General features: G+C 37.8%; 4 protein-coding genes across 7 annotated transcripts; 1 reads left to right on the top strand and 3 right to left on the bottom strand.

Moving 5' to 3' along the window:
• Positions 1 to 305: 305 nt before the first annotated feature.
• On the bottom strand, positions 306 to 6,462 carry LOC117563218 (sodium- and chloride-dependent glycine transporter 1). Of its 4 annotated transcripts, none has more exons than XM_052003327.1 (12): positions 6,211 to 6,462; positions 4,514 to 4,693; positions 3,678 to 4,400; positions 2,698 to 2,829; positions 2,445 to 2,623; positions 2,340 to 2,377; positions 2,157 to 2,277; positions 1,625 to 1,964; positions 1,415 to 1,566; positions 1,221 to 1,352; positions 955 to 1,161; positions 306 to 891 (listed from the first exon to the last, which is right to left on the bottom strand). In XM_052003327.1, the coding sequence occupies exons 3-12, from the start codon at positions 4,018 to 4,020 to the stop codon at positions 634 to 636; spliced, it is 1,902 nt and encodes a 633-aa protein (XP_051859287.1). In that variant the 5' UTR covers positions 4,021 to 4,400; positions 4,514 to 4,693; positions 6,211 to 6,462; the 3' UTR covers positions 306 to 633. The 4 variants fall into 4 exon arrangements, with proteins under 4 accessions (XP_051859287.1, XP_051859286.1, XP_034097298.1 ...); XM_052003326.1 differs by having other exon boundaries at positions 3,678 to 4,397; XM_034241407.2 differs by having other exon boundaries at positions 3,678 to 4,693.
• Positions 6,463 to 8,869: 2,407 nt separating this feature from the next.
• Positions 8,870 to 9,719, bottom strand: LOC117564244 (adult cuticle protein 1). The gene is made up of 2 exons (XM_034242938.2): positions 9,606 to 9,719; positions 8,870 to 9,543 (listed from the first exon to the last, which is right to left on the bottom strand). Exons 1-2 carry the CDS (start codon positions 9,609 to 9,611, stop codon positions 9,121 to 9,123), a joined length of 429 nt encoding a protein of 142 aa, XP_034098829.1. The 5' UTR covers positions 9,612 to 9,719; the 3' UTR covers positions 8,870 to 9,120.
• Positions 9,720 to 13,776: 4,057 nt separating this feature from the next.
• Positions 13,777 to 15,224, bottom strand: LOC117565445 (adult cuticle protein 1). Its single transcript, XM_034244536.2, has 2 exons — positions 15,111 to 15,224; positions 13,777 to 14,970 (listed from the first exon to the last, which is right to left on the bottom strand). The coding sequence occupies exons 1-2, from the start codon at positions 15,114 to 15,116 to the stop codon at positions 14,548 to 14,550; spliced, it is 429 nt and encodes a 142-aa protein (XP_034100427.1). The 5' UTR covers positions 15,117 to 15,224; the 3' UTR covers positions 13,777 to 14,547.
• Positions 15,225 to 17,816: 2,592 nt separating this feature from the next.
• Positions 17,817 to 18,406, top strand: LOC117564592 (ATP synthase subunit g, mitochondrial). Its single transcript, XM_034243439.2, has 2 exons — positions 17,817 to 17,979; positions 18,033 to 18,406. The coding sequence occupies exons 1-2, from the start codon at positions 17,940 to 17,942 to the stop codon at positions 18,308 to 18,310; spliced, it is 318 nt and encodes a 105-aa protein (XP_034099330.1). The 5' UTR covers positions 17,817 to 17,939; the 3' UTR covers positions 18,311 to 18,406.
• Positions 18,407 to 21,545: the final 3,139 nt, after the last annotated feature.

Below are 21,545 nucleotides of genomic sequence, written 5' to 3'. Positions count from 1 at the left end.
GTGTATTCGCTCTTCCCGAAACCGTTTAATGAATAATAAAATTGTTCACTTTACATTGGCTTGCTGCTGTTGCTGCTGTTCATGTGCATGTTTTTATTGGCTTATCACAAAAATAGAATCCCCCATTCATTATATTACATATTATATACAGCAAATATCTATTTCAATAATTGTCGGATCAAGCCAAAAAGTATGCAAATTAATTACAAATTGTGTGCAAGTTTTGGCGCGCGATTAAATTAAAACCCTGTGTAAATTCTCTTGAAACTTTTCTTAATATTACTCATACGCCAAGTGAACAACACTTTGTCTTAAAATTGTTCAAAAGCTTTTAGTTTATTTATTCATATGCAACTACAAATATCACCAGTTTATTGTTCTCTATATAACTAGATTTGAAAAATATCAGTACATTTTTTGAAGAAACGCTCGCCTATATTCCTCGTGTATTAATGTTTTTTTTTTTTTTTTTTTAGGTGTTCTGGGGTTATTCACACAATGAGTTCAGTTCGACCCGATGATGCGGGTCCTTGACTTAAGTACATTTTAAAAACAAATCAAAATCTCTATAATCGTCAATCTATTAGTATATTAGGCACTAGAAGTATGCAGTGTTTGTAATGCGTGTGTGATTTATGCCGCATTCCCATTGTCGATGACGAGCATTTCCGAAGTGCCCATAATCTCCTCGTAGAATGCACGATTGTCGGGATTTACCGGATGCCAATCGTGCGGTGCAAAGCATTGTCTCACCCGCTGTCGCAATGTTCCATTTGTCTGCGTCAACTTGAAGATCATATAGGCGATGACAATCAGATAGCTGAAGCCTTGACTAATCCATATGAGTACGTCGTCTGCACCATTCACATACAACATATAGATAGTCTGATACTGTTGAGAGTAAAGCAAGTGACAATTATTGTATAAAAACAATAATATAGTTTAGTTAATTACCAATGCAAGTGCTATAAAGCAGGGAGCTATGATGCGTATGAAGACGATTTCGCCACTTGAGATCGTTTTGCCCAGCATGAACTGCAGATCACATTGGAAACGCACGCGGCCATAAATCCAGGTTGCCATCAGTATCAAGAGTGCCGAGAAGACAACCTGCGTGAAGAGCGCCATGTAGGATAAGGCGCTCACCTGGCTAAAGCCCAGCTGAAAAGTTAACAACGCATTAAGCGAATGAACTTTTAAAAATCGTATAGTCTACTTACTTGAGTGCAAAAATAAAGGGAGCTGATGATCATGAGACACAGGGAGAGTCCGATTGTAATGCGTCGCTTGAGGTGACGCAGTTGCTCGAACTCATCAAAGATCGACGTCAAAACAGACATCATCAGAATGACCTGAACGATCATTAAAGTCAATAAAGATATATACATTTTAATACAAAGAACTTTGCACTTACCAACGCACACATCTCGGCTAGAAAGATGATAGTGAAGAAGAGAAAAGACCAGAGTTTGGGCAACGTTGTGAAGCTGCCAAAGAGATAGGCAAAGGACAAAAAAAGGAACTGCATTGAATGCTTCTTCTCCACATGCCACATGGCCACATGAACTGCAAACAAATAATACAAATTAAATGGAATACAAAATGTGTTATCTTTTCTACGCACGTTCGAAGTGATCGTTGGCCACATGAGCACAGATCGTGGCCATCACAGTGATGAGCACATGGCTGATGCACACCCAAATGCTGAGACGAGCAGCATCGCTGCGAAAGCGATTGAAGCTGCCCAGGGTGATGACACTGCCCCAACCAGGACCCAGTACCATGCTGGCCTGCAATATGGCCATGCCCAATGAGGAGCGAATGGCGATCCAGCTGTCTATGGTGGGATGCAGATAGTCCATAAATGTCTGCCAGCCAAACTCCTCGTGTATCACCAGATAAACAAACACGGCCAAGAAGAAGCTGAACATTAACACGCAAGCACAACGCATCACTTTGCCTATCTGCAATTAATTTATAGAAATAAAATATTACTAAACCCAGCCTTAGTGTACTAGCAAAAATTATAAACTACATTGGGTATAAATCACAGACTCCTAGTTTTATCGTTTAAGCTGTTTGTTGATTGATCAGTCACAACAAACTGTTCATGGTAGATTATCAACACTTTAGATAAGATAATTGTTTAAACTTACAATGGAAACACGGTTGAGCAGCAGCAGAAGAACCACAACCCAAATGCCCACAATTGCCAATACCATTGACCAGGACAAAGACCATGCACCGGAGCCATCCCTAATAGAGCCTATCATTGAGCTGAAACAATAAAACATTATTTATTTAATTAAAATTCCAATGAATGTCGAACAGAAACTCACTGAAAGTACTCGACAGTTGAGTGCGGCTTTTGATCGGCCTGCAAAATGAAAAATAAAGAGAATTAAATAAAGTGTGGATGTGTTAATTAATTTGCGGGCACTCACTTCATCCACATCGTAACTGTTGTGTGTGGAACAGTTGGGCGAATTCCATGTGTTGTTGCAACTCATCCAGGGCAACACATCGTGCAACGTGTTGACGGCATAAATCAACGGCACTGCCGCATTAACGCTGTAGTAGGTGAGTGTGCCCAGGTTGAGCAACAATATCGAATAACCAATGCCTGTTAAACGAGTTACGCCAAGATAAAATACTCATATATATGGGTAGCTACATATATTATATGTACCAACTGACCTTTAAATATAGGCGATACGCGAAACGCTGATATCGCACCCGATGTGGAGAATTGGCCTAAAAATGTTTGTATCAGGAAAATGGGCAGCGAGTAGAAGCAAACAGCCAGCACATAAGTAGTCAGATAGAACTCTAAAGAAAATAGTAAGTATTATATACTACAAAAACAAATAAACTAGACATGAGACACTAGAGAAACTTCTGTTTTAAAAGTTGTTAGTCATGAGCAAAGGACAACTCGATATCTGTGCTAATTAATTACTCATACGCCACTTTGTACGAACAAAGGAAATAAATGCTTTTCTTTAATTACACCTACTATTATCGCTATTTCTATAAAACTTGTAAATATTCAAGGCTTGTTTCACATCAATTATAGCTTTGTTACTCATACCCCATGTGATTAAAATTAATCAGTTTCGTTATTTAAATAAGATTTTCTAGGAATTTCATATCATATAACTTCAACAATATTTTTAAATAAATAAGTCAATATTTAATCAGTATTATTTAAAAATGATATTATTATTTTAGTAACAGAAATTTGTCAAGATTTACATTTCACATTTCTGTTTTCACATAAATTTCCATTAATTAATATTCATCAGAATTCCTTATTTCATTATTTTTTGAGAATATTTAATTACGAAAACTTTTAAATTAAGGTCAAATAATAAACGCACTAATCTTATCGCATTGAAGGCAATATTGGGGTTTTTTGCGAACTAAAGTCGACAATAACAATAATTTTAATTTGCTGTGCATCCACAATGAACTAGCTTGGATTTCAAATATTTTGCAGAGCATTAAAGTGATAACCCCAATTGAATTTAAACGTAATTGAATTCCCCTGATAAGAAATCTATGAAGCGCGACGTCTATTTTCAATATGAATATGACACTAAACTGACACCAATTCGTCGACAATGTCGTCGATCTGTCTATGAGGTATAAACATATATTAGTTATGGAATACTTACTCCAACCGCCCATCATTAGTGCCCAGACAGACACATCGGAGAAGGCCATTGAACTGAAGGCGTAACTCGAGGTGGCAAAATAGAAATCGGCAGTTTTCGACCAGCGACCGCGTAGATTATCGGGTCGAAAGGGTCGCTCCATGGTATCATATGAGCTCGTATTCCGGATGGCCAAACTCTGCACTTGACGCGATCGAAACTTGCGTCCGCCGCGATTCGCAGGTGACGCAGCAATTCCACATCCATTTCCATTTACTAATCCATTTACTGGGGCATTTTCAGTGTCGTCTAGCAGCATGCAATTGTTTAGCTGCTGCTTGGCATCACCACAGATGCCTTTCATGCTGTCACACACACACACACACACACTATCACTAACTCAATCAATCAGTGGAAGTCAGTTCGTCATTTGAAGTTGCACACGCACAATATTATTGTTGTTTGTCTCGCGATTTGAAGTGGCTAAAAAAGGCCTCTTGAATGGCTGACGAGGCCAATAGAAAACTCACGCGTCAATTGCACTTGTTTTTTGAGGGAAGCTTTGCTATTTGTTTCAAGTTCATTTCGTTTCGTTTACCAAAATTGCACTCAATTTCGCTACTGCTGCTGACCCAGTTAACAGCTATATCTTTTTGTGGGTCATCCCGCGAATGTTTGTAAGTATAAAATTGCCCGGGTCGTCGACAATAAAGTTAAAGTCGAAGAATCACGCTACTGCTGCTGCTAATACAAAGTTTATTATTGTTTAATTGTTCTCCTCTCTTTGTGCACTTCAGCAGTTTTTTAACGAACGTGGGGTGCAGCGGGGGGGATGACGTCGAAAATTCTCTACTCACGATTAACGGTCAAGCACAACACACACAGCAAACACAACAACACCCAAACGATTCCGATGCTCGAAAGCAAATGATGCGATTTGCGATGATTGTGATTCTGATTGCTGTTCCTGCCTTACGCCTCTGCCGCTTTCGCAGTCGCAGTCGAAGTCGCTGCCGCAGTCGCCGCTACTTTTGCCACTAAGCAAAATATTTTGAAAAAAAAAAACGGATTTAATTAAATATACGTAGTAGGTATAAAGCACGCACACTGAAGCAAAGGTAATTGACATCAAGTTAATAGGTAAACAATGAACGAATGTTGTCAACATATCATTACGAAAATAATAATTAATGGTTAGCTTGAAGTTTAAGTGACGCTTAAATTTACATTTGGGGTTTGTCTAGTTTTTTTGATGCAAATAAAAAGAATTAATTTTTAATAATTTATGCAATCTTATCGCATTAATGAACTTCTAAAAAAAATAATCAATTTTGCTAATTACAAGCACAGTCAAGACCACTGTGCAGTGGCGATAATAGAGCTTATGTTGTTGATTCTTCTTCAATGCTTTTATGTGCTTTCCCTATGCATGTATGAGTAAAGTTATTGAGTGAATACCCCCCACATTCATTCACTCACACACTATTCACTATAATTGTAAATACAACACAATGCATTTAAGTTAGCGCAAATAAGTAAAAGTTATAGAGTAGAGTTCTATGTAGTAGTACAGCCATACAAATGTGGTCTTAATCATTTTTCATTGTTGTATCAACAAAGAAAGAATCTATTTAAATACAAAATAAATAATAAAAACAGAAATGCATATAAAATTAAAAACAAAGCAAAACCCGCGTGAATTTCAATAATATGATGGCGGACGGACGACGCGACGCATTGCGACGAGGGCAATGGACGACGCGACGACAGAGCGGGCAGGCAGCCAGCTGATGCACTAGTCGTACTATCTCCCACTCGCTTACTCTCTCACTCTCTAGCCATAAATACACTTGACATTCACTACGCGAAATAAACAACACACTGTGAGAGAGTATCAGAAAGACAGAGAGAGCGAGGCATTTCAACAAGTTAAACTGTAACAACAAATTAGCGCAAAGCGCAGAGCAGGAGAACTGTGTGAATGTTGTTTTTGTTATTTGATTTATTTGGTGGTTGCTTTTGTATACTCGCGAGTCGTGAGCATGCATGTACATATGTTTGTATGTAAATGGGAGCGGCGCCAATCAGCTGTTCTTTGTTTTGAACACCGTTGTGTAATTTGAATCGCTTCAGTTCCACTCAAATCATGACTGCGTGTGTTCGTTTGTGTGCGTGCGTGTGTGTGTGTGTGTGTGTGGGAGATGACGTCAATTTATTTTCAGTGAGTGCAAGGCGCGAGTGGAAATTATGAATGCACAAAATACATATTTGCGGTAAAACGTGTTCAATTTGCCATCAAGCAAAATCAATCGGCATTTTTTGCGCTGTTTGTGTTTATAAACATTGAGCAGTGTGCGCAATAAATTTATTGCAGAAATACTCGAGACAACAAAGAACGAAGAAAGAATGCCAAGGAATTTGCGCATATAAGAAGTATTTAGCTATTGCCAAAATGTTTAACGTCTGCCAATTCTTTTCTTTTTTCGTTGCTAAACACGTTCCATAATCAAATGCTGCAATGGAAAGGGAAAAGCACTATCGGAAGCCGTCTTACACTTTCATTTGCACACTCTTTCCACAGCAAACAATCAGCAGCAGCAATGACAAACAAAAACAACGACACACGGTAATTGCAATTGCAAACCCGGCGACAATTTGCAAATAACACGAAACTGCACCGCCCTCTTCTCACTCAAATCATGCCGAACCGACGTGAATCTGCCCAAATCGATTGAGCGTACGTTTGCCGACTGTCGATTGCGTTTCAATTTACAAGACACGCTGCCAGCGCGTCTTTACCGACGACTAACTGCCGCTGCCAGCGACAGCAGAGACAGAGCCAACAGCCACCAGCCACAGTCAGAGCCAGCAAGTCGCCGTTACACTCCGAGCGCCAACGACAGAGACAGCGAATCCGAATCCAAAAAAAGAAACCGAATAACGCAAGCAAGTCCCGCGTGCCAAGTGTGCTATTATCTCTTTGTCACTGTCGCTCTCGCTCTCTCGCTGTGCGAATATGCAGTGAGAGGAAGAAATGAAGAGAAAGAAATGCAAAGCCAGGTTGCTGCATTAGTAGCTGTTGTTATAGTAGGTAGTAAAGGCAATTGTAGTAATCGCAGTTTAAGAGTATTCAAATGTAAATGGTCACAAATTAACAAAAAATTTAGTGCATAATAAAATGAATAAACTACTAATAAAAATAAGTACTGTTAAATAACTTACATTAGTTATAACTATCTACTACTACTCGCAAATAGCAGTAAATTGAACTATTATTTTCTTTAACTATTCACAAAAAGTACTTAATTTTACTACTATTGTGTTTAGTGTATTTTCGTTCGTTGTATCGAAGCTGCAATCTTTTCACTTTGTAAGCGATAGCTGTCCATTTTAGGACTTGCTCCCAATATGGAGATGGAGAAAAATATAGACAACGCCATAAGTTGCAGCTGCTGACGAACCGCAATTAAATCCGATTGACTCTTGGCCCCAGAGGCGGGCCATAAATCAAAGCAGTTGGCGCATTTTCCACACGCAACTCGATACAGTGAGTTGCAGCTTATCATTCAACACCACCAAATGCGGCAAAATAGAAAAAAAAAACCCGCAACTTTGTACAGTTGTAACCGATAGCCCCCCAAACGACCCGATACGACCAACCGAAGATATATTCACATTCACATGCAAACAAATCACGCCTCAGTCGCAAAAGCGTCGAGTGTTTCACAGCAAACAGATCAAATATTCATATAGGAGGGTTGAGTGCCGAGTTGTAGTAGTATTCCGGCTATACGACGGGCTATGGTAACATACATAGTTGTTGTACTCATAACGCCCCTTTGCAAAAACTATGCGCATGCGCATGAACTTGGCACTCGACTTGGCTCTAATTGCAATTTTCAATACACCGTTTCTTATGAAACTTACACATGGGGAGAACTGAAAGTTAAATAGTACTATAGTAAATAAATCATAGTATAACCTAGTATAACTAATTCAATTATAATTACTGGGTTTTACATACACGAACTGTTATAACTGAAGTATACTCTGTAGTCCATCTCTAATAGCATATTCATATAATATAATACTCATAGTGGTTTTTAATCAATTTTAATTAGACACCCCAACGGTAAAATATGAATATAGATTTATTTATATCATATTTTTGCTTTATAATGATACTAGAAGTATTTGGTAAAATAAGTAAATGAAAATTGGTTTACCAAAAAACATACAATATTCAAGAATAAAATATAATATTGAGTATACGCCAGGTAAAACCACCCGGTGTAGAAACAAAAGAAAAAAGACAAAATATATGGAGTAAAATGTTGATTAAAGTAAAATTTTTAATTGTAGAATGTAAAATGAAAGAAACCTAAAAATTCTATTCTGTTAAAATGAAAGAGTACAAAATTATTTAAATGTCCCATTAACGAATTGATAAAGTTTTTGTAGTACTGTAATAAACTACAAAAATGTGTAAAGAGTATTCAATATAGGTAATTTACCTTATATACATTCCAATTTTGTGTAGCATCAATTCATTGTCAAAGTCTAAGCTCAATTTGAGAAACAATCAGCAGTATTTGAAATCTCGAATAATGATCTACCTAGGTTATCTGTTACACATTCATAATTCCCCTGCATACTCGTATAATAGCTTAATTTAAAAGCAAACTGTCACTAGCTCTGAGCGTAATGCTCTAGTAATTGTGTTTTTAACGTAGAAACACGCAATTAAAGTCAAGACCTTCAAGGCAGCCGACCGTCTAAGTAGACTTAATGACTATACAAATTCCTGCACTTACAGCTCTAATCAATCCAATAAAATGCACGCGAATCTACGAACAAAGCACAAAGGTTGCTCTAGTTCGGCAATATAAAATATTAGAATACTACAGTACAATGTCGATAATTGCAACTGCATTTAATTACAGAAAATTGTACGCAAATCGTTAAATGCAGTTTACATGCTCAACATTTACATGTAACTAAGAATATTGCACAATTGTTTAGGCTTGCAATTGTTGATGTGCATCCATTAAAAATAAAACAAAAATTTAAAATATTTTTAATTTAACTGCACATTGCAGATAATTGCAACATTTTTTGTATGTGCAGTATTGACAATTGAGAAACTTTTGTTTTCAACTTTTTTACATTGATTTATTAGCTAAGAAAGAAAATCATTTACACAGTTTTGGGAATTTTGTTACGAAAATGTTTTAATTTTTTTGCAATAAATATCAGAGTTGCGAGTGCGAGTCGAAAGGAAATTTTTAGGAATGGCTGGTGCGAGTGCCCTGTTTATATAACATATGTAGATATGTGTGTATTTACAACATTTCAATGCGTATTCATAGTATGGTAATCGTAAATCGTTGTGATGTCCTTTGGCATCAGCTTTTGGCAGTTCCATGGTCAATATCGTAAATCCTGAGTCCTAAGTAGAAACTTCTTAGATGGTGCCGGGGGCGGGGGCAGCGTTGATGGAAGCCACCGACTGGATGTGGCCGGACAGAGGAGCTGTGTGAACAGCGCCACGAGTCTGGGCGGTGTAGACACCCTCATGGGCAACGGGAGCAACAACAACAGCGGGAGCAGCATGGGCAGCAACCACAGCAGGAGCGTGGGCAGCCACGACGGCAGCACCGTGAGCAGCAACAACAGCAGGAGCATGAGCAGCAACTGCTGAAGGCCAGGCACCAACAGAGACGGCAGCGGGCCAGTGGGCAGCGGGTGCCACCCAGGGAGCGGCGACAGCGGGACCCGAGACGGCGGTGTAGGACAGACCATGGCCAGCCAGCTGAGAGATCAGAGGAATCACCGAAGACTGAGCTCCCATGGCGAGGGCCAGAGTGAAGATGACTGCGATAGCGAACTGCAGACAAAAAAGGGAGAGTGAGCTTGGAATCCTTGCGGAAATCCTTGTTAGGGACTTACTTTCATGTTGATGGTTTTGGTTTGTTGTGTGTGCTCTTGTTGAACTCTTGTTCTGAACTGATCTCTTGTTGATTCTGTCGCCAGTTTTATAGCCAGTTGATCAAGCCAAGAGCTGAGCCAATAACCACAGCAATGGTCAGCAAAAGTTCATACGCCAAGTGAGAGTTCGAGTTCACACACAGAATTACATATGTATGTACATATTTGCTATATACATACGATGTGAATATGTTGTTAGATATATATCTTTTGCATACATGTGATTACAGAAATAATGACATGCTGCTGCTGCTGTTTCTGTAGGTGGGCAGCATGAGTGTACTAACAACAAGTGAACTCATATTCACACTCAATACCTAGCCAGTCAGTCAGTCGAGCGATCGATCAAATGCAACGATCTAGACCCAGACCGACTGAGACTGAGAGAGACCCAACCCACTTTTTAGTTGCAGTTCCGGTAAGTTGCCGCTTTCCACGCTGCGTCACTCTGCGACAGCGTTGGCTGTTTTAATAATTACTTAATTGTTGTGGTTAACGCCATTATTGTTATTCGCAATTTATTAGCATATAATGTGACTGTCTTGTGATCCATTTATGGTTTGCATTCGTATCCTGAACATGCTGTACTGCTAATTGATTTACAATCGAAAAAAAACAAACTTATCAACTCATTCAACCCTTTTGCTGTCATTCATTGCATTCTAAACATTTCAATTGAAATGCATAACATATAATTGTACTCAATAAATCATAGAATTCATGATTAACTTGTCAAGGGCGCGAGTGATTGACAGCATCATTGCTGTCAATCGTGCGTATACTTGATACAATCCTAATTGTTACATTGCTTTGACTGAAACTGCATCACAATTCAAAAATATGACAGTACTGAGGAATTAATAGAATAGGGAGTAAGCAACGTGCTATAAAGTAAAGTATGAAGTAGAATTAAACTTAATGTACAGACCGATCATGCGTATACTTGATATAATCCTAATTGTTATATTGCTTTGACTGTAACTGCATCACAATTTAAAAATATGACAGTAGAGAGAAATAAATAGAATGGGGAGCATACAAGTAACTAGAGTATAGTATGGAGTTAAGTTAAGCTTAATGTACAGATCGATCATGCGTATACTTGATATAATCGTAATTTTTTTTCATTCTTTTAACTGAAATTGTATCACTTTGTTTTTCTGTCAATTCACAATTATGGCACTTTAATAGAGTATACAGCAATAAAGAAGTTGGGAAGTAAACAACCCGCAATGTAATAGAATATAAAATAGTGAGAAGTTTAATCTTGTGTATACTTTATATAGCCCTGATTGTTACATTCTTTTGAGTAAAATTGTAATGCGTAATTCCATTCAAAAATATGACACTTCAAATCATTTAAAAAAGAAAACAAATTGAAGTGTAGTTTATAAACTATAATGCATGGAATAGAATAAAAGCTGTGACGAGGTCATGCGTATACTTAATAATGTCTTGACCTTCATATGTATCATATTTGAATAGAATTGTAACAACCTTGTTTATTATTATATCAAAAATAACTCTAACTAAATATTTGAACAGTAAGTTATAAACTGTCATAAATTAAAAATTTTAAAATACCAAAAACCCAAATATTACTTTCATTAAATTATGATGTCTGAAGCTCAATTTAACATAGAATGACAAAAACAGTTAATTTACCATAAAGTTTTTGTCGGATTTCGCATATGTTTTTACCCAATTGTTATCAACATTTGTATTTATTTACAAAGCTTTGAATTATGTGTAACTTTGTGAACTTACGAAATGTTTTCTTCCAAAATGTATGTATATTAATCCTTTAAATAAAGAAAAGTCCATGGAAAGAGACTCTGCCTTAAGCAAAGCATTCCTTGCGTCATTTGCATTGCAACATCATCTAATCCAGGAATAGAAACATTAAATGCATTTAGGATTGTCTGCACTCTACCATGATTATTTCCTCGTTGTATTTTTAATTACTTTGTCGCTGATTGTTAAATGGATCGAAATCAAATGGTTTTACATAACACCCACCCAGAGCCAAGCCATTCCCTTGCATTTTGGTTTTGCCATTTCATGCAAAGCCGGCGCGTGGGCGTCTAAAAGTTGCAGCCGGGTTCAGATTGCAACTTGCAACGAATCGACGACGAAGACCATTAGGTGATACAATTAACTCACGCCGCACTACAAAAGCGAGACACCCGCACACGCTAAAAGCAAACCAAAACAAAAAAATATAGATATACATATTTAAAAAAATCATGGTAAAAAAAACAACAATTCAATTATGCAAATGGACAAAAAACCGAGAAACCTTGCCAATTGCAGCCGCATTGCGAACCAGTTTCAATGCCCCCGAATTGCCCCCTCTTCCCCCTTAGATGCAGATATAAAGAGAGCCATTAAAGCGAAACCCGTCAGGTGTCGTTGCACCAAAAAATGCCATGCAACTTTATATGTGGTATCAACTTGTTGTTTTGTTGTTGGCAACAACGCCAACGCCAACGCGCAACAAAATTTGTAACGATAGCTTTGAAAGAGTTCAAGTTGAATTCTAGAGACGATGATAAACTGTAATTACGAGTAGCTGCTGCCATAAATAATCAGTAATACTGCTATATAGAGACATATATAGTTCGATCGGATCGCAGGTGGTGAGCACTGACTAATAAACAAACCATATTCTGCTCTGTAATTAGCTTTAAGCGTTTGCATAATTAAGCATACGCCCTGTGATCGCAATCTATTCAATTCGCATGGCAACGCCTTTCAGGTCAATTAAGTACGCTACGAAATGTGGCTCAAATGAACATTGGCCCGCTCTTGACTACCGATCAGTGGCAGTTTATAGCAAAGTGTCCAAACATACCTTGCATTAGTCAATTCACAAAACTATTAACTACTAAGTATACGTTTGATCTAATTACTTAAGTTAGTGCAAAGACATTCATTTCGATATGAAATCAATTAAACAATCTATAATGTCTTCAAGGTTACACAGATATACATTGTTTATAAACAGTTCTAGCACCCCAAGGTCGACCCAATTATATAAAAAAAAAAAACTACATTATTTTTATTATTCATCTCGACTTATGCTAAAGTATTTCAACAATTACTTTTGTTATCTAGTACTAGTGATTTCCTATTGTCTTTTTAACGATAAAACAGTAGTCCTAATCTTTTCAATTTAATCTTCGATAGTGTTGACTTAACAAAGTAGATTTAAAATCTTATAAAAAAAATAAAAAAAATCTATGATTACGTATTAAGTATTGTTAGAAAATAAGTTAAATTATTAAATATATGAAGTCTATTTGCAAATCGTATCGTTAAAAAATTCTAGTTCTTAGAGAGCAAGAATACATCTAACTTTAAAACAAGTAAAAAAGTTACAGTCGAGAGTGCTCGACTATGAGATACCCGCTATCCATTTAGAATAAAAGCAAAACATTGCGGTATTTTTTTCAAAATATACCGAAATACAAATATATTAAAAATATACCAAACAGTATATTTTTTATTATTGTATACCATTATTATTGTATACCAAAATTCGCAGCTGTAGCTTGAAAATTACACTTGTTATTCGATTTTATTGAATTGCGGGTGCGGAAGTGGGCGTGGCAACATTTGAAACAAACTTGATCTGCGTGCAAACATAACAAATGCTGTCGAAAAAAAATTATCTATTCTAATTCTCTATCTCTTATAGTCTCTGGGATCTAGATGTTCATATGGACGGACGGAGAGACACACAGACGGACATGGCTATATCGTCTCGGCTGTTGACGCTGATCAAGAATATATATACTTTATAGGGTCGGAGATGCCTCCTTCTACCTGTTAAATACATTTCCTGTCGGCACAAAGTTATAATACCCTTCTACCTTATGGGTAGTGTGTATAACTAGTAGACTCTGTCGCAAAGATAGATATGATTTAATTTAAAATATGTATAAAATACATACATATATGTATAATAACAATCTTTAATTTCAAATTGCTACACCCTTTTTATCATAAAATTTAGCTATTTTTAGAAGAAAAATTACAAGTATTTTATACAAGGTAGTAAATACTATAATAAAGTATTTTCTACCCTATTTGGTACTTTTATTTCCCCATTTCCAATAAAAGAATAGTATTCGAGTAAATAAAAACGAGTTTATTTAAAACATTTTTTGTCAATTTTACAATTGTTGCGAATTACTAGAGTAAGGTTTGTATATGTATGTATATGTATTATGTACATATGTGTATATATACACCATCTATAGTGCACACAGCTTAAGTGCTGCACTCAGAAGTGGAAGAGAGATAGATAGAAGAAGAGTTTGGTGATAGATTGAAAGTATATTGTTGCAAAGAGAGATAGCTAGATGGAAGGAGAAGAATATAGTAGACAGACAGATCGATAGATGTAGAAGGAAAGGCGGAAAAGCTGGTGGTGATTTGAAAGTTCTCAAGTAATAAGAAATTAACATGCTGTTATTTGTTGGTTGTAGTTGTTGTAATTGTTGTTGTTGATGTTGTTGTTGGACTTATTTGCTGAACACAGAACTAACTCAAATGTGCGCGTGAGTGAGTGTGTTTTGTGTGTGTGCGAACGAGATGGATGTATCGCCAAAGCGATACTCCTTGGTTCATAACGGGACTAAGATCGGTGTGTTCTTAACAATAATGTTTTGGGGTGGTTGTTGTTGTGGTGATGGGTGGTGGTGATAGAGTATCCAAGTAGAGTCGTTGAAAGTCGTGGACATAGAGAAGTAGGATGGATAGATAGATAGACAGCCAGAGACAAACAACAAATTGGTGCGCCAGTTGTGTTCGCTGCTCCCTCGATGTCGCCATCATCGTCCTGCTCCCCACATCCATTTTGGCATATCGGTAGTTCGGCAGTTTTGGTAGTTCAAATTTACAGAGTACCGGGAGCTGGGGCCACGTTCACGGAAGTGGCCGAGTTGATGTGACCGGCAAGGGGAGCGGTGTGGATGGCACCACGGGTCTTGGCAACGTAGACACCCTCATGGCCATGGGGGCCAAGGGCGGCGGCACCGGGACCCTGAGCGAGGGCAATGCCGGGAACACCACCGTGCCAGCCGGGAGCGGTCAGACCCCAGGGAGCGCTAGCGTGAACGGCAACGGCAGCAGGTGCAGCCCAGCCGTTGTTCCAGGCGCCATTCCAGGCACCGTTCCAGGCACCATTCCAGGCACCGTTCCACAGACCAGCTGGGCCATGGGCAACGGAGTTCACATAGGAAACACCGGGAGCAATGGCAGCCCACGACGCCTGAGCACCGGCAACGGCGCACACGAACATGACTACGGCAACGGCGAACTGCAAGTGTTGAAGAGAGACAGATGGTGTGGTGAGTTTGTGGGTGATGGTGGTGGTGTGTTAACAGTGTTGGAGAGGTGCACAACAAAAAACAGTGTTGCTGATGTGCCGACAGTGTTTTTGATGTGTGTTTTCTTTACCTTCATGTTGATATTGTTGAGTGTTTGAGAAGGAGGTTGAAGGAGTAGAAGGAAGAGTTGTTGAATGCTCAGCGAACGAGTTGATTCTGATTTCGACTACCAAATTGTGGCCACATTTATACTAAAAAATTGGCCTGCACTTCGTTTCAGCAGAAAAAAACAAAACCTGCCCCACACCACAATACTACAAGCAGCAACAACAACAACAAATGCACTCAAGAAAATATATATCAAATTCGAATAAACACACAAAAACTAGACTCGAAACATCGACGCCGACAACGACGACGCCCAACCAAAGTCAGGCACAAGCCAATGGCTGCGAGGCTCAGTCGACGTCGCTGCCGCAGAATTGGAGCAGATCTCTGGCCAAGTGCTCTGCCTTGCGTTGCCTTGCCATGCCTTTGGTGCTAGCCTTTCACTGCCCAGCTGCGCAGTCGCAGTCGTCGTCAGCGGCAAATCGTCCGGCTGAGATCTGCTGGCTGGTGGTGTCGGCGTCTCTCTGGAGCATCTGGTGGTGGCGTTTGGTGGGTCAGGCGTGTGCGGGCGAGGCCGCATTGTTGCGCAAATTGCAATAAGCAAAGAATTTAGAGCCGAAGGAAATACACAAGCAAACCTAGCAAACAAAACAAACACACACACATACACACTGAAAACTATCGGCAAAGCCAATCGACAACACGAAAATTGCAGCAACAACAACCAGCAATCGAAATTATATTGATAAAGCCGCAAACACATTTAAAACCCATAAGCAGAGACCTGCAGCACTTACGCCCCACCCTCCGTCCCTGTCTCCACAACCACGCTTAAGTGAAGTCCAATGTTTAGCTCGACTGCATAGTAAGCGTTGCTATTGTGATTGTCAGAATAATTTTAATTATACACACATCGCACTACAATTTAGCGATTTCGATTTCGATTTAAAGCGCAAATGGTCGCGTGCTTGCACTGCTACAAAAACAATTGTCTTCAATTTTAATTTACCTTGTGCATTTCTTATTGTTATCGAAACCGATAACTCAAGTTTGGCAAGCTCGGTTTCCTATCGATTCTTACTCTCACTTGTGTCATCGCAGGAATGCGCCATTGATATCGATTAATTCTATTTTTGTCATGCTCCATTTCGTTTTGCAATTTTATTTTATTTGTTTGCATTTGAATTTTTCTCAGTGTTTTCAATTTAACAATTGCAGTTACAACAAAGCTCAAAGTAGGAAGGTATGTGTATGTATGGGCAACGCCCAAAAATAAATATAATCAAACGCTGTCAGCAGTGTTCGGCAAAAACAATAAAAATGCAAAATCGCAAATCAAATTGGTGAACCACATTTCCATATTTGGTCACTTATTGTACTACCAACAATACTATGCAAGCCAATTGCAACTTCAACTTCAACTCGAGAGATTGACACAAGATGCAAATCGCAATTTAACACGGGCCCCGTTTTCTAACGAGGGTCAAGAAGTCATAGACAATTTAAAACTTTAAATGAATTCGCAATGCCATTAAACAACCAGAACCAAGTAAAGGTGCTTGGTAAAAAAACAAGCATAAATCACAATTTATAGTGCAATGCAGAGGGCCATAACGTGTTTTCAAAATGCCATAAACTTGCACTATTACGGAAAATACCATAACAATTTCAATATTCATAAACTTGGTAAACAATAACTAAGAATGATTGTTTGGCGCCGATTTTACTACACTCGGTAACCCATTCTGGAATCATTAAAGCTTGGAAAATAAGAAACAAATACACAAATAAGTTTATTTCAGATCCTGTGTTTGCATTTTACTAACAATGAATTCATAATATTTAATATTTTCTTGCGATAATTCACATTTTTCCCAATATAATAAATGAAATATTTCGAAAATATATTACCAAGGAAAAGCATTTTTAATTTAGTTAGTTATAATAATAATATAATTTAAAAAATATATATATTCCAAAAACCATCTATAAACATTTTAAGGGAATTTTCATGCATTATACCTTTAGACATACCCTTTAGCTCTCTGTGTTCCGGGTGTAAAGAATTCACCCAGTAAAAGTCAAGCAGTCTAATTGCAATTAAATCAGTTATTTATTTCATTTAACTGTACCATTTAAAGGTAATAATATAATCAATAGATTATTTTGAAAACAAGCAAACTTATGATGAAATAGACCTGCTCGATCCCATAATAATTATTGGTTCACATCGCCCTAATCGTGATCATCCAACCTATCCATTGTTTTGAACTTTGCTATGGTTTTGTTTTCTATTTTTTATTTTTTGTTTTTCGAAAAAAGTGGGTGGAGATTATGAGCATGAAGCGCTTAACTAATAACTATCTTGCCTACATTGTAATGATCGGTCAGTTATCGCCCCAAAATCGGCTAATTGGCTCAGAGCCGCATGAAACTGGCAGGCAGCAACAACAAAGCCGTCAGCTTTGGACGATTATGCAAATTTTCGACACATTTACATTGATTGCAGGTCTTGTTCTTGTATCAAGCTGGACATGTTCAAACAAGTTATGTTGGAATTGTTGCAAATGTTAGGCGTATTACTTTGGTTTAATTTTTCTTAACTATTTAATCATACTACAACTTGTTTATTAGTATTTTTATAATATTAAGCAAAAATTGGCAACAAAGTGTATGCCTTGAATATTGTTTCATTCCAAGCATTCCATTGTTGCCATATGTATGTGTGTGTTGTGTAACCCTGAAAACTTGTCAGCCCTGTTGAACACTTCTCATTGTCACTTGCCAAAAATAATTTCAACGTGTAACACACAAATTTGTTAAACTCTGGGATTTTCTGGGATTCTTTAAAATGGCTTCGCTAGGCACAAAGATCACCACGTTTATCAATGGTAAGTAGACGATAATTTGATGTTAATAATAATTAAATAATAATTATTTGCAGCTGCCAAGGCTCAAGCACGTCCGCTCTTTGATGAGTTCATGTACTACGCCAAGGTGGAGCTAACACCACCGACTCCAGCTGATTTCAAGCATTTTCGAGAGCAGGCTGCCAAATCAGCGAAGAGCATGAAGAAGGACTTGAAGTCGTCGGGCAATCGACTCCGTTCGACAACTGTCGCTGAGGCTTGGCTCAATACGCTGGTCACCATTGAGGTGATCACCTGGTTCTTCATGGGCGAGGTAATTGGTCGTCGACACCTCGTTGGCTATAAGGTCTAAACATAACAAACAACACAGAACGAAAGCATTCTCGAATTTGTACATTCATAACATGCATAAATAAAGCTGCAGCAATTCACGGATCATAAGTTCAAATCGTTCCGCCCATTTAATAAGTTTTCTGGCCGCGCCTTTAAATTCCAATTGCAACGTGGCAACTTAAGGAACGGACATGCAAATCTAAGCTGGGCTGGCATTGATCTTGGACACAGTTCAGCTCAGCTGTATGGTCAAATGATACGTGACATGCTGCAGGAGGCGTCCAAGCGTCAAGGCGTTAACCCAACTGTGTCTGCCCCTTGTGGTCAACGAAGTGGCGGCGTAAATCAGCTTGACACCGAGCGAGCAGCGACAACGTTGCATAATTCCAAACAATGCACATGTCGCGAGTCAAGACTCGGCCACAACGAACGCTATGCGCTACACACCGAGAGATACTTTAATGCTTGCCCCAATTTTTATGGCATTTTAATAACAACAGCAACAACAACAGCAGCAGCACCATACACCACCCAAATTCAATCCCCAAAAGCCAGTTAGCCACGTTTGCGGCAATCTTGTGCAGCGATTGCATCATGCCAGCCAACAAAGTATGGCAGACAAAGTCCTTATCATTCACTGCAAATGTTCAACGCCCACCAATGGCATGAAGCAGGTTCGATAAAATGTGAATTTCATATTTAAAATCGCATAAAAAGAATGAAACTAATTATATGGGCCCAGCGTAGGAATGAAGGCGGAATTATTTTGAGCTGTACTTTTGGTCTGCTCTTAATCTGGCATAATCAATGTTGGCCATGCTGGAAATTGAATTCCAACCCAGTCCGAGACCAGACTCTTTGATTGTTGCAACTTGCCACTTGCGACCACCGCCGCCAGAGTGTGTGGCAACAAAGCAATAGCATTACCATTGAATGCCTAACGATTTGTGCAACGCCTTATTCACCCACACGCCACCGTCGCCACCTTGCCACGGTCCTCATTACCTCATACCCTACACGTAGAGAACGATTACTTGAGGCATGTTCATAAATCAAAGTCATATAGTACAAGTATAACTGTTTGTAGGGTAGCTAAGTAACTTATACGCTGCGTATACGTGATTTTAATGTTTGCAAATAATCGAATTAAATGCATTCGCATTTATTTAATTGCAACAATTCAAGTGGGTGGCCTCCGAGCTATTGCAGCAACTGCAACTTAAATAAGCAATAATCAAATAATAATACCCTTTAAGAAGGGGCGTACAAAAAATGGGAGTTGCTTGTAATGAAATATTTATTGCAATTGTGCTTCCTGGCAAGTCTCGAATAATTAAATTACTCGCATCGAAGTATAAAACTGGAATTATTTCTCATTTTATAGGATATCTCTCGCTTTCGAGCTGCACATTCATTCAATCAGCTTTTGAGCACTTTCAATTATTGATTCTCATTTAAGATTTCTACAATCGATCAGATCGGGGCGTAATTAATCCAATTATATTTATGATGCTGAGCACTGCTAATAGCCATTAAGTTAACTCAATAATTAGCCACTCAATAATGGCCAACTCACTTGACAACTGTCACAACGATCACAAGCGATTCTTGCGCACTTAACACGTTCTATGGCCAATTTAAATGCTTATGACATGCCCCAAGTGCACACGCTTCAGCAAACAGTTCCAAGTGGCTTTCGCATTGGAATTGGAATTGGGATGCCAATTGCATTGACTTGGTCGACTTGCAACGCAAACAGGGGAAGGAGGAGGGGTGGTGCACTTATGAAATATGCGAATGCCACAAATCTTTTTATTGGGGGAGTGCAACAAGTTTTACCGTCCATAAACAGCATACTGCAGTTTGATCCACAGGTGGTTGCCACGGCCATAAAAGTTAGCTTACTATTCGATGGAGTTCAACGACAAGTTGAGGGGAGTGTCACTATAGTATGTAACTGGTGGTCACTTTTACTAGCTCACCTCTATTTTGATTGTTATTATAATAATCCGAGAGATTTGTATTCAAATTGCGCAAACGGATTCAAGAAAAATATGTGTATAAAACGAGACTGGCCATTAATTGTTGTGCACTAATTCTGCATTTGATCTAGTAATACTTTTTTATAGATCTACTTCTAGTATAAAATAATTCAACTATTCTCCTATTAATATTTTTAATAATGAAATATTTCTTTTGCAATGATTCGACAATTTTTACAGGTTTATTTTAAAGAGTTTAAAACGTTTTATAGTTTAATAATTCTAGAATTGATACGAAATCATTTTAATACTAATATAATATTCATAGATTAATTCTACAATTTTTCTAGTTATATGATTCTAATGCTATACAATTTATTTGGAAACTGTAGTAATATATACATATGCTAGGTTATAAATTAATTTATAGTCTATGGCTTTAATAAATAAATAAAATATACATACTTGTATACATACATTTAAAGTGAACTTAATCATGCTTTAATATCAAGAAATTATTACATTATTATTATTATTTTTACCATATGGTTTTTATTAATCATTTTGAATGTGATAATAATTCTATCAACCAATAAATATTTTTATTATTTTAATCTCATTTAAATTAATTAAGTATTGATATTATATAGTATAGAAAAAATATGATTGATATAATAATTTTTATAAAATGATTATTTTCTGGTAATACTTTTATAATAGTTGCCGGTAATACTTTTATAATAGTTGCCTATAGTATAATTATACCATTTAAATTCTTTCACTAGACTGGATTTTATTGAAATTATTTTTATTTGCTGTAAGCTTAATCCTGCCTCGATCATAATGTCGTGTTAAATTAGTCACTTAAGCCGCAGTTATAACCGTTCTACGACTCAATAATGTGCCATAAAATCAAGTAATTGAAATACGACAAGTCATATATTTGGTCTTGCCTCGTATAACACTCAATTCCCGTATTTGGATCAGTTAGTCCATTAACCTTATTCAGTAATTCATTGAGTCGCCCACGCGCTATCATGATCACATGAGCATAAACATAAACATGTAATGTAGACAAGCAAAAAAACAAAAGCCAAGCTGCATAATGGCCAAAAACAAGATCGAGAAACCGGCAGCCAGCAAAGTGCAATGCGTTTGTTGTGCGTTGGCCCAAATGAATACTATGGCTGTGGCCTTGGCTTGTGTTAATCTTGCTGGCCACATTCAGTGGGCCACATTCTGCAAAGAAACAAAAAATAAAAATAAAACTAA

This window comes from Drosophila albomicans, chromosome 2L, assembly GCF_009650485.2.
Source record: "Drosophila albomicans strain 15112-1751.03 chromosome 2L, ASM965048v2, whole genome shotgun sequence".
Taxonomy (NCBI): domain Eukaryota; kingdom Metazoa; phylum Arthropoda; class Insecta; order Diptera; family Drosophilidae; genus Drosophila; species Drosophila albomicans.
Note: the sequence above shows the minus strand (reverse complement) of the source record. Positions and strands in the feature narration are given on the sequence as shown.

Coding starts and splice junctions, on each gene's coding strand:
- LOC117563218 (XM_034241407.2), bottom strand. CDS start 4,020: ATGAAAGGCATCTGTGGTGATGCCAAGCAGCAGCTAAACAATTGCATG. Junction 2,830..3,677: donor ACTAATGATGGGCGGTTGGA/GTAAGTATTCCA, acceptor TATTTTCTTTAG/AGTTCTATCTGACTACTTAT. Junction 2,624..2,697: donor CGTATCGCCTATATTTAAAG/GTCAGTTGGTAC, acceptor CTCGTTTAACAG/GCATTGGTTATTCGATATTG.
- LOC117564592 (XM_034243439.2), top strand. CDS start 17,940: ATGGCTTCGCTAGGCACAAAGATCACCACGTTTATCAATG. Junction 17,980..18,032: donor GATCACCACGTTTATCAATG/GTAAGTAGACGA, acceptor AATTATTTGCAG/CTGCCAAGGCTCAAGCACGT.